General features: G+C 43.9%; 1 protein-coding gene across 1 annotated transcript in view; it reads right to left on the reverse strand.

Annotated features, from left to right (window-relative positions):
• LOC139632991 (ephrin-A2-like) overlaps positions 1 to 12,556 on the reverse strand; it is an 80,115-nt gene extending 67,559 nt beyond the window's left edge. Inside the window, exon 1 of the mRNA XM_071498307.1 lies at positions 11,220 to 12,556. Coding sequence (XP_071354408.1) covers positions 11,220 to 11,362 — 143 coding nt within the window. The 5' untranslated portion in view covers positions 11,363 to 12,556. The remainder of the gene's footprint in view (positions 1 to 11,219) is intronic.
• Between the last annotated feature and the right edge of the window lie 2,093 nt (positions 12,557 to 14,649).

A 14,649-nucleotide genomic window follows, 5' to 3' on the forward strand; every position in this document is an offset into this window, starting at 1 on the left:
AGCACAGTGTAAAATGAGGGGTTTGTTTACGGTGCCCCCATTCTGGATGAAATCAAGGTAGCGGGGAAACTATTGCTGGCTGGGAATTAGATCATTTCTCCCCGCCTTGTCTGATGGATTACAATGCAAATGATTCACTCGCTCCTTCTTTTGTTTGACTTTCCACTCCTACTGTTTGTAAATCTACTGGGGATTTTTGGTTTTTTTTGGACGAGGATGAAAAAAAAAATGTCACTATTGCTCCAACACATGCACATACACACTCCTATATACACAAGCCAAGAGCGTCATGATGCTATAGTGCAGGCTGACAAGGAGGAAGTAACCTTGTTGCAATAAACACACAGTCCAAACATTTTTAGGACTTGGTTGCCAAAATGGAAAAACATCTCGGCGATTATCAGCGTGAAGGTTCCCAGGGTCAGCTCTTAATTGAGCTCAGTCTCACCTACACAGACAGCATGTGGGAAACAGGAAGGGGAGGCATCTTTCCATCTCTCAAGCACTTCTTCTCTTTCTCTATTTTAAATGCCAACTCTCTCATTCTAAAAGCTTGTGCGAGCCAGAGGGCATCTTTAACATTGGGCGAGGCTCCATACTAAAGGCCAGTGTTTCCCCTGTAAAACCAGCCCCTCGACGCTCACCTGCTGGGAGTATCCAACCGTGTTCTTATAGATACTCTCTCTCCAGCTCCACCGCTGCATCTGCCTGACGCATACTTCCAGAAGTAATCTCCACCTGCCTCCGTCTTCCCCAGCAACGTCAATTTTCCCCTCTTTTTCCACCTAATTTCTCTTTCCGCTGCATCTCCCTTCCTTTGATTGCAAACTCTCATCTAGTTTCTTCATTGTAAAAAAAAAAAAAAAGAAAGAAAAAAAAGAAATGTTCTTGTCTGTTATACACTCAACTTTTTGTCCTTCTTCGTATTGAGTGTCCCTAATCCTTCAAGCAGATCTTTCTATTTCCTTTTCCCTTTTTCTTGTCTTTTTTGTCTCCTAGGGGCCAGTCGAAGGCGTAGCCAGACAGCAGTGTATGTGTTATTATCAGTCTCCAGCTGGCCTGTATGAAGACTGAGCAGCCAGGGTCCCATCAGAGTATCGGGCAGACAGAACTGAAAGACTCCTATTCTTTCGCTTGGCTAACACAATCAGCACAACCAGCCGGGACCTGAGGAAAAGTATTAGAGGGGAGTAGAAACAAGGACGGAGCAGGAATGACAATGCCCATTGTTTGTGTTTTGTATTGAGTGCAGTCTGGCATCTTTCATATTCTGGGCCAGTATCTCCCTATTTTGTCCTTTCTTATTCATACTTTCATTCTTTCCTCCTGTCTGTTGGCCTCACCGTCTTCTTCCTTAAAAACCACTGACTTTCTCCGTCTCCATTTTTTTTCTCTCTCTCTCTCTCTCTCTCTCTCTCTCTCTCTCTCTCTCTCTTAAAACAACAACTCCTGGGATCTCCCCAGGTTGTTTCGGAGCACTTACATCATCATCACCATCACTGCCATAGTCATTATCATCAACAAACCTCATTAGTGGAAGGTAGCAACAGAAGCAGCGGCAGCACTGCAGCGTAATATCTTTACTCATTCTTTCAACCTGCTCCTCTGCATGAACAATCAAACGTGGGGGGGGGGGGGGGGGGGGGGGGGGGGGGGTGTTAAGTAAACATTTCATATTGCATTACAGATTCAGTGCCATGCTGCTGACATACTAAATAGATGACTACACTCCTATGGGCAGATCAAATGATGATGGTATTTTGCAGCATGCACAGACGCTCTCTAGGGCAGGGCTGAAAATCTGAAAAAGGGCACCTTTCTGTGAAAAATGCATGGGAGAGATTTGCTTTTACTTGCTCTGGGCTAAGATTTTTTTTTTTTTGGGGAAACCTTTGAAAAAGAAATCATTCCTAAGACAAGGATTATGATTCTAAACCACAACCTTAATGACAGAAAGAATAAAAATCCTTAATTCCTAAAGTGAAGGAAAGATATCGCTGCTATGGAGAAATAAAATCATGGGCCTGGAGATATTTCTCAGACTGATATTGATTTTCAGCTCTAATTGATGACATGTTAGCACAGGAGGCTGGCGTTGTCATCGGCTTGTCGTGAAGAGATGAAGTGTCACACACAGTGGAAAAAATCAAAAATCAAAAGGGACTATCATAAAAAAGTTACAGAATACATTACCAACTAATGAGCCAAATTCTTCCTCAGTCATTTTGCTTTTCATGCAACATGCAATTCGATTTTCTTTTTCTGCCATTTGTCAGCACCACGTTTATTAGAAACACAACATTTACGCCATTGACCTTCATCAGGCATCATTTTTTTTCTTATGCTCAACAAAAGGTCAGCACCGTATGTCTAATAAAATGAAGTGCTGACATTGTGCAGGAATTCCACACTTCTTTTGCATGATTTCATTTCGCTATGTACCCGTTTACCAGCTGTGCATTAGACAACACCTCGGTTGGAATTTATGTGCTTTTAAAATTTTGATTTTATGAAGCCAGTGTGTGATGATAAAACTAACTATTTATGATGGATTAATATATTTCCTGGTTTGGACTTCATAACTTTCATAAGGACAAGTAACGCAACAGTAACACGAAAAGCTCAAATCAGGCACAACAAAAAGAAGATAAAGTGAACTGCACAGAAACCGTATGTTTACTGTGATTTCATGAGCAAACTATCACTTTGTTTTCATCTCATCTTTTTTGTCCAAAGTCTGGGACTACAGCGAATTTGTCTCCATAGTAAAATATTCTGCAGGTAATATTTTTGGTCTGTAAAATGACAAAGAAATAGTTCTAATAGTTCTGGCTCTTACCCTGGGACCCATGTTGACGTCCTCAAACAGCTCTTTCTCACAGCAAACAGTTTGGCTCGTCATAGCAGGAAAAGCACAGGTGTAATTAAACACATTAATGATACTATGGCCGGGAGGCAGCACGCTCACTGAGCCTGCCTCTGGAGCAGCTGAAAGCAATGCAGCCCTTGTTAGTGTAATTGGTGTCTGAAAAGTCAATATGGCTGCTGTAAAAACAGTCTGTCGCTTATTTTTTGTTTTTTGTTAACCAGGAGTTCAAGCCTAAACCCTAAGACATTCACTTTTCAGTGATGTTATATTGAGAAAAGCACTGCATGGGAATGTGAGAGGCTGGAACAAATAAATGCCTTTGGCTGTGCTGTGGCTCTGGCAGTGTGATGGGCTGCCACGAAATTTTGTACAGACCTTCTTGGATGAATCCTATTGACTTTGGTGATCCACAGATATTCATGACTCACTGAGTCACTTTGGCAATCCCTCAACATTTGCTGTAGCACCATCCTCAGGTCAAAATTGTAACTTGTCCACTACAGTATTGGTCTGACCAAGTAGGCTTCCTGCAAAATTAATGACATTCAGCCTCAGCTTTACTTTGTGGTTAGTGCTAATTACCACCAACAACAGGTTATGTTCTCACCCATGTCTGTTTGTTTGTTTGTCAGCAGGATTACACAAAACGTTGTGAACTGATATGCACTGAACTTGAGGGATGGGGCATGGGCCAGGGAAAACCCTTTGAATTCTGGGACAGATCCGGTTCATTTATTATGAATTTGAATTTTTTTCTCTGAAGTCTGGTGTACGTTGTTTGATACAGGCTTTGGTGGAGGTCTGCTCTCTCTCTCTGTGTGCCCTTCTATTTAGCATATGTCAGCACGCTGCCATGCTAAACTTAGACGGTGAACACGGTAAACATTTTACCTGCTAATCATCAGTGTGTTAGTTTATCATTGTGAGCATGACATTAGCATTTAGCTCACAGCTTTGCTGTGCCTAAGTGCAGCTTCACAGAGACGCTAGCATGGCTGCAGATTTTACTGCAAGATCAATTACGTACACAGTCAATTATCATAATTATAGATTAATTCTCAGTTTATCCACTAAGTGATTAAATGACTTAGTAGTTCCAGCAGTAATAAAACTCGGGACTTATTTCCAGTGTGGATCTTTGTACTATATAAGGCACCCTATGAAATGAATCATGTTCTCAGTGAATTACTTGGTCTTATTTGGCAGGAAAATCAGCATGGCCAATCATACGACTTTTCAGAATCTGCCAATATCAAAATAGCTTGTGTGCAGGACTCCCTCAGTGTACAGGTCAGAGGGCAGCAGGTGTTTCATCACATATGGCAGTGTGTCTTGTTCGCTCCACTGTGTAAATGTGTCTTAACTCTCTTCAGAAGATCCATATCATTACGCTGTATGTTCCCTTTCTCTGGACTGACATGGGCAACAGAGGCCAAATAACATCTGTGTGCTAAAGATTCACAGAGTCAAACATCCACTTTTTGACTTTCATACCGTAACTAAGGGAGCTGGCAGTGCATTTAATATCAGCAGACAAACTGTTCCACCCTAATGCCCCTGAATATTCAGATGACCTCCTCCTGCCAATCATTGTATTGAATGTGCTGATGACTAAGATCAGCTACACTAGATCTTGTTATGTAACTGTCGCTCCTGCTGAGCCAGGAGAAATAATTTGCGAGGCAGAAGCCCTGACTTTAATTACTCTAAGTATCATTTTTAGCTCAGTGTGAGGAAGGCTCTGGGGTCGCGCATAACTCCTGAGACTGGTTTTCTCTTTGCATGAACTACAGCATGGCCGACATTTTAAACAAACACATACACGGTCCAGTCATGTAGGTCACGGCAAGAACATGTAGCCTGATGTAGTGCAGCTTTATGTTTGCATATGTAGGGGGACAGTTTGCCTGAGGCAGTCTGGACAGTGCAAGAAAAACATGCTAACCACATCCCAATGGGACAAGGGGGGGGGAGTCGTGATACGAGAGAGGGAGAGATAAGAGAGTGCTTGATAGGGAGAAACAGAGACGGAGAGGAAGAAAAGGGAGAGCATGGAGGGAAAGAGAGGTGGAGCGGGTGGTGGTGGTGGTGGAAGATGGCTTTAACCCAGGGGCAGGTTTGAGTCTGACAAACTGTCAGTAACTGAGCAGGGGTGAGTATGAGTCTACATGTAAATTGGATACAAATCTGTGTGTGTGTGTGTGTGCGTCTGTATGTGTGTGGTAGGGCTAAGGAAGTGCTGGTGACTACACATATCCCTGGGCGCCACAGGAGACACGACGGAAAGACAGTGCGTGTGTGTGGGTTTATATGCAAGGACTCATAGTGTGCTTGATCGTGTGTGTGTGTGTGTGTCCTTGTACTTGCTACATAGTAAGGACCAAAAAAAGTAATTTACTAACAGAGTGAGGACATTTTGGGAAAGTGAGGACATTTTGGCTGGTCCTCACTTTTTGAGACACCTTCAAATCACATTTTGAGGGTTAAGAGTTGGTTTTAGAGTTATGGTTAGAATTAGGTTTAGGTTAGGGTTATGGTTATGGTTATGGTTAAGCGTTCAGTTGTGATGTTAGGGTTAGGGTAAGGGGCTAGGGAATGCATTATGTCAATGAGTGTCCTCACAAAGATAGAAGTACAAGTATGTGTGTTTGTACGTGTGCGTGCATATGAAAGTTTCTGTGTGCAGTGTGTGGGTGCGCAGTGCGAGACACTTCTTCCTCAAAGGCTGTGTGGGTGCATGTGTGTGTGTGTGTGTGTGTGCGTGTGAGTGAGTGAGTGTCTCCAAGGAGATAGATTCTGTCCCATAGAATGAGAGTGTCGTCAACCATCAGCGCTTCTCACTGACACAGAGTTCCTCAAAGACACAGAGATGAAGAGAGAGGAGAGAGGAGGAACAAAGAGGAAAAGGAAAAGAAAGTCTTTTGAAGGATAAACCATGGGATTAGATAAGGTGCTCCTTCTGGACCATTGAACCAGTGTATGTGTGTCTGTGTGTGTGTGTATGTGAGTGTGTGCGTGTGTGTGTGTGAAGGAGAGCCCATTGCTCAGAGCACATTAGCTGCTCGGGGTGAACAAAGCCCCTCACCTGAAAGCTTTATAATACAGGCCTGAGAGCCAGAGTGGGCTCAATGTGCGTTTGTGTGTCCATGTCTATGTGCACATGCAGCTTGTGTGCCAGGAAAAAGGATGGGTTTCTACTCAACAGACAGCCAATCTCGGTGTACGTGCACGTGTCCCATATCTAGCTTCCACTGGCTGCGTGTGTGTGTGTGCAAGTAAATAGAGAAATGGAGGCTGCCTAACCTTCTTCAATGGACAGCCATTCTGGTTGTATGTGATTGTGTGTGTGAGTTTGTGACCTAAATCTAGCTGCGACTGGTGTGTCAGTGCCTACATGTATTTGTGCGATCCTCCTATGTTCCTTCCTACATGTGGCAGAAATCCCTTTATGTGGGTCTGGGAGATTTCCAGATCCTGTTCCAGTGTTGCAGCATTGTTGTGATAATGTGCGTTATTGCACTTTGTTACTGTGCAGCGCCACGTATCTCATCACAACAGGAGGATGGACGACACTCTGAGTGTGTCTGAGCGCTGCTCCCTGCCGTGACCAAAAGTGGCCGGAGCTGTTTGAATTGGATTATCTCATACATTTTCTATTATCCAGCAAGACCTTGAAAGAGATTGGCCTGTGGAGAGCCAGAGCCCTTCATATAAAGGGTTTGGCCAATTTGTAGTATGCCTCCTCTCTCAAGGAGGACAATTTGTTTAACTCATTTTATTTATCTTGACTTATCCAGGTTAGACTCAATGAGATCAAGGAGCTCCTAAACAGACCTGGCTAATGTACTGACAATACAATTAATTAACAGGTTAAAAAAAACCAAATAATTAAAACATGTCAATGAGGATGGTGATTAATCCCAGAAAAGCACGCAAGAGAAACATAGAACAAGCAAGGTCACGGTACATTAACTGAAGACATTGAAAAACATCAGCAGCGTCCATAGCCACAGCTAAATGCCAACTAGTAATGGGTTGGTTCACCTTAATTACATAAAACATTTGTCCACTGTTACTTAGCGGCTTCTGAAGCTTCCTCCGTCACTCCATTGCAATGATGGTGAATATAATTTTGATGTGGTAGCATGTGGTAGCATGTGGTAGTAGGTTTTTCTGAATAACTGGGATATTGTATCTGGAAACACATGTTGCTGTTGCAATTTCTAAAGTCAGTTTTTTAATGCTCTAAGCTTCGAAAACGAAATTAAAGTTTTATTTGAAATATAGATTTAAAAAGAAACACACATAAAACCAAACTATGGCCAGACACATACAGATAGGGCCAGTAGAAAATGATATAGTTTTTGTAAATTAGATTAACTTACCCTTTAAAAAGTCAAGAAATGCATGTATAATACCTGGCAACAAGCATGACTCAAAACTATCTAATGAGAGCAGTTAGAATAAACAAAGAAACAGTGCAGCTACAGGTGGGAAACCAAAACAAAGGAGCTTAAAGATGCTAAAACCCTCCATAGAGCTGAGGGGAACAGCAGAGATGTGTTATAATTCTCTGTACGTTTATCACTAAACGTGAACCCTTTCACATCACACATAGTGTTTTGATCCATTGTTAATATAAAAATATTGACTATAGCAGCTTTAAAGTATACAGCTATGCATTTGAAATATGGTTTAATCTATACAACAGATGTAAAACTGGCCCATTTCTTGTGTTAGGAGAAAGCCAGAATGAAACTGGGGCTGCAGCAGAGCTAACGTAGCCAGTGTTGTGACTCATCTCTTCATACAATCCCCTTTTTTTGGAAACACAAAGTTTGCGCAGGCACAACCAAACAGTCAACGATCATCAGTTCTACAAATTCTAAGTCGGTACTCGTGACCTTGTGGAGAGCTCCCACCAAAACAGCTTGTCGAGCTGTTTTGGTGGGAGCAACTTTTGATGAACACAAGACGAGACAACACATCCTGATAGCTCAATACGAGCCGTGTGCTTGATCGTGTAATCAATCCGGACACACAGCTGTTCATTTTCCCAGCGGTTTGTGTGTCAGACAGTGGCTGCTGCTTGGATGTGATGCATTGCTCTTGGATTTGGTCCCTGAGCTCCTCATCAGTTATCGGTGACTAAATCACCATTCTGAGAATTAATAGGTGACAACTAAGACCGTATGCATTTTTTTCGTACTGAAATAGTACTTCGTCTGTGAAATATTAGCCTGCATCAAATGTGCCATGGAAGACTGCACACAAATAAGTTCACAGAGAAAGTCAATGGTCTTTTTTTGTTCACCACTCGATATCTGGTGGTTGGATCACTCTTACCTTGGAGAACAAGCCGGTTGGGGATATCATCACAACACTTCCTGATTTCTCTCTGACATGTGATCAAATGACCCAATCAGAAGTCAGGAAAGTAGTACTTGGGTATTTTAATGAAAAACTACATAGTTATAGGTTCCGATTATTGGGACTGTTTCAAATGAGTCAAATTAGAGAGTAAAATGTCTTTATTCAGTCTTTATCTTTTTGAATTGCATATAACATTTCACTCTCCAAAGCAATTCCTGCGATCTGGGAACCCAGCCACATCTCTGCAAGTGCCATGGGGCAAAAAACTGAGAGGTGAGATGATCAACCAGGTTGTACACAATCCAACAGTTTAGCCAGGTTATATATACTGCGCTCTATAGATGTAAAAATAGAAGTATGTGTGCCCAAAATGTTGACAACAATCTTGAACCCAATTGTGCCAAGTACGGTGGGTCAACGTTGAGTCTTGTAGTTAATCAAGAAACAGTGATAGATACAGTTTGGCAGTGGTCGAAAGTATACAACTGTATTTACTCAAATACAACATTGAGGTACTTTTACTTTACTGGACTATTAATGCAACATTAAATTTCAACTACACTAAATCTCTAAGGGAAATATTCAAATTTTTACTCCAACACATTTATCTAACAGCTTTGCATAAGACTTTACATAAAATCATCAGTTAAACTTATAAAATATGAGGTAAATCTGACTTGAACCAGTTCTTCACAAACTTTTTTGCCTGTTATCCTTTACCAAAAAAAGCAATGTCTTGTTTGTGGCTTCTTGCGTTTGTAGCCACATTTGAGAAGTCTGTAAATTGTTAGCAGTTCCACCAAGGAGTGACCACCCCACTTAAAAGGCTCAAATAGTTTAATTTACTAAAAAATGAGTTGATCATTATTTCACAGATCATTTGCTGATCTCTTTCCTAACTCATTAATCCTCTCACGGCCGCTCAGATTTATCTTGTTTATCTCCCAAACCCTACTTTGGGAAACTGTTAAGTTAAAGCAGTTAAATAGCTTGACCATCTCCAGCAGTGCTCCCTGTAGCAGTGATGTCATCATTATAACATGAGTTACAGAGGCCAGTTTTGCTGATTGTACTTCTGTGCTTTTATTTGGGTGAGATTTTGAAAACAGGACTCTTACTTATAATGTAGTAATTGTATCTTGTTGTATTGGTACTGGATGTTATTTCCTCCATCAATGCAATTTGGGGAATAATTAACTATCCCAGTTAGTTCCTCTTCCCGGTTAGTTTGCTAACCTTGGAGGTTGATTACCAGCATGATTGTCTGAATGTTTGACGTCTTTTTGGCAAGTAACTCCAAAACTTTGTAAATAAAACCCAAATTGTAATAAACCAGAATTATCCTGTAAATCTGACATGATCTCTCTTCGCCAGTCTCTGTTTCTCTGGAAAACTTGCCGTAATCCTCAAAGTTTAGTATGAGAATTATCTTTAGATTTAAGTTGAGGAATGAATGTTGTCAGTTGAAGGTCCTCACAAGTACAGCGGGACTGAGTTGTGTGTGTGTGTGTGTGTGTGTGAGTGTGTGCAGAAAAAGGCGCAGCATGAGCAATGACAGTGCCAGGGTCTAACAGGGGGAACCAACCTCGCCAGGGCTCCAGAGCCTAGATTCATTGCTTTAGTACCAATGCATTTTTGATGTGCCCCCCTTCTGCTTCAACTTCTCTGTACCACCCTGACGGAATAACAGCGCCCCCAGCAACCATCCATATAGCTTAATTTTAGCATGTGATGTTTGCAGTGTGTAGGTGTTTGTGTGCATATATATAAATATATATATATATATATATATATATATATATATATATGTGTGTGTGTGTGTGGGGGAAAGAAGGCGCAAAGAGAGACAGAAAGAAAGACAGGAAAAGAGAGTGAGACGGAGAGAAAGGGAGAAAATGTTTCCCCTTGCCTGTTAAATATTTGAGAAGCCTTCTGTGGAAAAGTGATGCAGTCAGAGACAGGCCTGTTAGCTCAGAGTGTGTGTGTGTGTGTGTGTGTGTGTGTGGGGGGGGGGGGGGTTGATGCAGAGAGACAGACAGGCCCGTTAGTTTGGACTAATTCAGCCGTGAGTGAGGGAGAGGGAGCACTTTCACTGTTTATTTATCTACCTGAGAGAGAGAGGGAGAACAAAAAAAGAAGAGGATGGGGAGAGAGAGAGAGGAAGAGGAAGGGGTGAGAAAGTGAGAGACGGAGAGAAAGAGGCAGGCCAGGTTGTCACAAACCATTAGACAGACGGACCCAGTGTGCTCGGCCCCATGTCAATGAGAGGCCTGACTAAAGACAACCGCATGTGTGTTTTGTGTGTGTGTTGATGCGCGTGCACGTGTGTGCAGCCGTGTGTGTGTGTGTGTGTTTATTTGTTTGTGTTTATTTATGGATGTGGTTTTTGCACAAGTACTTGCAACTGACAGAGAAATAATGTGTGTGTGTGTGTGTGTGTACTGGCACAAGTTGCTGAGATTAGCTGAAAGAAAGGTAAAGGCTGTGTGTGTGTGTGTGTGTGAGAGAGAGAATGAGTGAGTAAGAGAGCGAGAGACTGAGAGGGAGAGTAAATCTCTAGACATTGATGAGGAGAGGGGGCAAGATGCCCTCATTGTCTAAGACAAAAGGCTCCCTGTGCCACAGCACAAAATATCCAGTGTGCGAGCACATGCACACGTGAACACACACTTTCACTTGTGTGCGCCTGTGTGTGAGTGTGTGTGTCTTGTTTGCTCATTGTAAAAAGCATCATTATTACAATATTCATCCACAACACTGCTGAAACAGGAAGAAAACATGATAAAAGACAACAGATGCGCTCAGGCTGAGCTGTGTTGCTGAGAGTGTGTAGTTCCTTCCAGATTTCAGGGTTCAGCTGCCTGCTGGGAATGTTCCGAATTACTGTGAGAGCCTTACAAGGTAGGCAGATAAACAATGGTTTCAGGCAGACAGACACACACAAACACACACGGGTCTAACTCCTACTAAAACTCACTTGGGATTGGAGCTGTTCCAGTAGACAGCGTGTCTGTCAAATATGATCTTCTCCTCCGCCCACACGGACACCCAGGACAGGACGGTCAGCACCACCACCTCCATCACACACCTCTGCCCGAGCTGGCACAACATCATAGACATCCAGGGGCAATCTCTCTCTCTGTCTCTCTCTCTCTCTTTAACTGGGATCAGGCTCTCACTGCACCGCTGCCGCTGCTGCTGCTGCAGAAATCCTCTCTAGATCATAAATGTCCTTCTGCGCGTCTTTGGGCAAATCAGGTCGGCGGTTCATGGATCGTTCACTGGCCTGATGCGAGTTTCGATAATCTCGACGGTGTTTCCAGTCATGCTGGACGGGTCGAAAAATCACTTTCAAACTTGCTCGGCCGCAGACGGAGGAGCGGGATTCACATGTTATTTACGAGCGCGTCGGCGGCGGGATGCTGCGAGTGCGTCTCTTCTGCAAGGTCCGAAACTTTTCTGCCATTACGCGCAGCCGAGGGAGATAGATGCGCTGCCTCGGTTAGACCCCCCCTGTCCCCATGAAATCACGATCGATCCCCTTTCAGAAATTATCCGAGCTTTGCGATTCCGTCAGCGACCCCGTCACTCATCAGCAGACACAAGACAGCGTCCAAACCGGCCGTCATATTTGTTTGTACCCAGGTTAGAGCCGAGCCTGGCGCACGCTTTGTTCGCTCCTCGCCGCGCAAATCTCTTCACGGCAGAAAAAATAGATAGAAAAATATATAACCACGTCCACTTGGCCTTTTCTATTATTGCGTTTCAGTGAATATATATATTCCAGACGGCAGGACGCGCTCCTTTCCGGTATTTTCAGTCCAAACTTATCGCACCAGAACAACTGCGAGACAGGAGCATCCTCCTCACACAGCCGCCAGCATCTCACAGCATCTCAACTTGGTGATCCCTCCGCCGCCTCTGGGCTCCAGTCCACTGTCACTTTCCGAGCGTCGCGGTGACCGGCGGCGGCCACGATCACGGCTTTAATCCGCACATGCTCCGGTGCAAACCTCCACCTATGGCGGGCAACAGCGCACACCGGCACCCTGATTCGATGTAGCCTAAGTAACCCCCACCCCCCTGTCTCTCTCTCTCTCTCTCCCTTTCTTTCTTTCCGTCTTTCTGTGCGGGCGGGGTGTGTAGCCGCGCCGCGCCGTGCCGCGCCGCGCCGCGCTCCCTCTGGGGACTCGGGACTGGCTGACTCACTGCGCCCCGGTGATACACAACCGGGGATGTATAGAGGAAATCCCCAACTCAATTAAACATTTTTTTTTTTTAATTTGATAAAGTTAACTGACTCTTTCAATGTGACATGAATTAAGAATTATTACAAACAAATGTTTCCTCAGAGAGAAGCTGGAAACCGCGGCTGTCGCTCCGTCTCTGTTCTTTGACCGATTACTCGTTAGACCTGTTATAAATCACCACCACAGCCATCTGCGTGACCGAGGGCGGCTCATCGCGTCTGGGCTTGCAAAGCACCCATGAAGTTCACGATGAGTTTGAAAGCTGCGGCCTGATGGATGGATGTTGGGGGGGGGGGGGGGGGCTCAGATAGAGAGGGAGAGAGAGAGGGCGTCTGATGGATCGCTGGAACAGTGGAGTCATTTTCCATCAGTGTCCATTAGGCCCAAAGGGCAAGCGGAGGCAGCACCAAGTCTAAAACCTGTGAGCCATAAACCTCCAGAGAGCTGTCTGACAGAGCTCTGCCACCCCTGCTGCTCCTGTGTGTGTGTGTGTGTGTGTGTGTGTGTGTGTGTGTGTGTGTGTGTGTGTGTGTGTGTGTGTGTGTGTGTGTGCACAGACTCTTCTGCAAAACACATATCCATCTAACACATTTAGCCTCGGAGCCAACAGAGTGAGATATATAGTAACTACATTGTTTCCACAAAGTGCGCCATGATTCTCCGGACGCGTCGATACTTGGAGCAGAATGAGCTCCAGTGAGGATCAATCCAATCTCAACGAGATGAGAATTGATTCCAGAAAATTATTTGCAACGAGTTCATTTACATTCTTTAAAAAGGGTGAGGCATCAGCACGTTAGTAAAAAATGCACTGAAATACAAAGTGAAAGGTTGTTTTTTTTTTTTTTATTGTTGTTTCTTTTCCTGCAGTGTACAAACTCTTCCAGGCTCCTACAAAAGACAGCTTCCCAAAATCAGACTGACTGCCGGGCCCCACCGTTCCTGATTCTAACAGACCCGTGTTATCATTTTAAACTGGACCTTTCCGCAGCTCCATCTTTCACATCTTATTGTGCCTCTCGGTTGGATCCATTATGCAAAGTGTCCTAGTTTTGCTTTGCCCTGCTCTGCCTGCGAAGTAATGCCTATAATTTGGGCTGCTGAATCCAGGCAGGAAGAGAACCCATGCACCCCCATAACCCAAATACAGCTGCATGTTGTCCGCCTCTGTGGATGAATTATTCAACATCTGTCTGAGGCGTGCATATGTAAACAGGTGGATAGTCTCCTGATGGCTTTTTTTTTCTTAAGGGGAGACACATACAGACCAAAGGCATCCTTCACCTCGGCTTCAGGCTTTCCCTCCTCTGCTGTGTCACTCTGAAAGTGAGTGTAAATCTCATGTAAGCTGTGCAGACTAAACAGTTCTGGGAGGATTCAGACATAAGGGACCCCTTAAGTGATCCTAAATCTAAATTCATGTGGGTCAGGGAGTCAGAGTATGGATACTTTCCTCCTTAGAGGGGCGTTAAATCCTGGAATTTAGAGCTGGTTAAGTGTGTGATTGCTCTGCAGTTTAACTAAAGAGACAAATTATAGACATATGAATGATCTTCCAAGCTCCGGAACTTAAAACACGAAACAGATGAATTTGTCTTTCAATGCTGTTGACTGAAGCATCCATTTAAATTCAGCCAACGCTCACATCAGACATCCAGCTTCTTTCTCAGCGACTGGCTGGCTGGCTGTGGTGGGCATTGAACACGCCACTAATGATGCACAGGACTGTCTCTTGAACCTCTTGTCCACCCAGGCCCCATTCAGCCACCACCGGGATTACATTTGTGTGTGGCCTTGGTGTTTGCTGGTATTTTCTTGATTAGAGGCCACAGTACTAATGTAAATAAATGTTGCCAGATGTGGTGGGATCACCAACCCCCACATGGTTTCATTTAGTCCTCTGCATACACACACACACACACACACATGCTGGATGAAGCCAGGAACATCCCATGGGTCTGGATTTGGGCAAACAAATGGGAGAGGTGGGGTGTGGTTACACAAATGACACACTGAACTAGTTAAAAGTACAAAATGTGGAGACAGTCTGAGATGTTGCAATGGAGCTTAAAGTATATTCAGTGTGGCTTCTTTATTTGCAGTCTAACTTTTTGATTGGAGTCATCTTTACTCTAGCTGAGCATGCCTGCCAGTTTA

The sequence above is a fragment of the Trachinotus anak genome, unplaced genomic scaffold (genome assembly GCF_046630095.1).
Source record: "Trachinotus anak isolate AG129_WGS33_773 ecotype Australia unplaced genomic scaffold, CSIRO_AGI_Tana_v1 ptg000015l, whole genome shotgun sequence".
Taxonomy (NCBI): domain Eukaryota; kingdom Metazoa; phylum Chordata; class Actinopteri; order Carangiformes; family Carangidae; genus Trachinotus; species Trachinotus anak.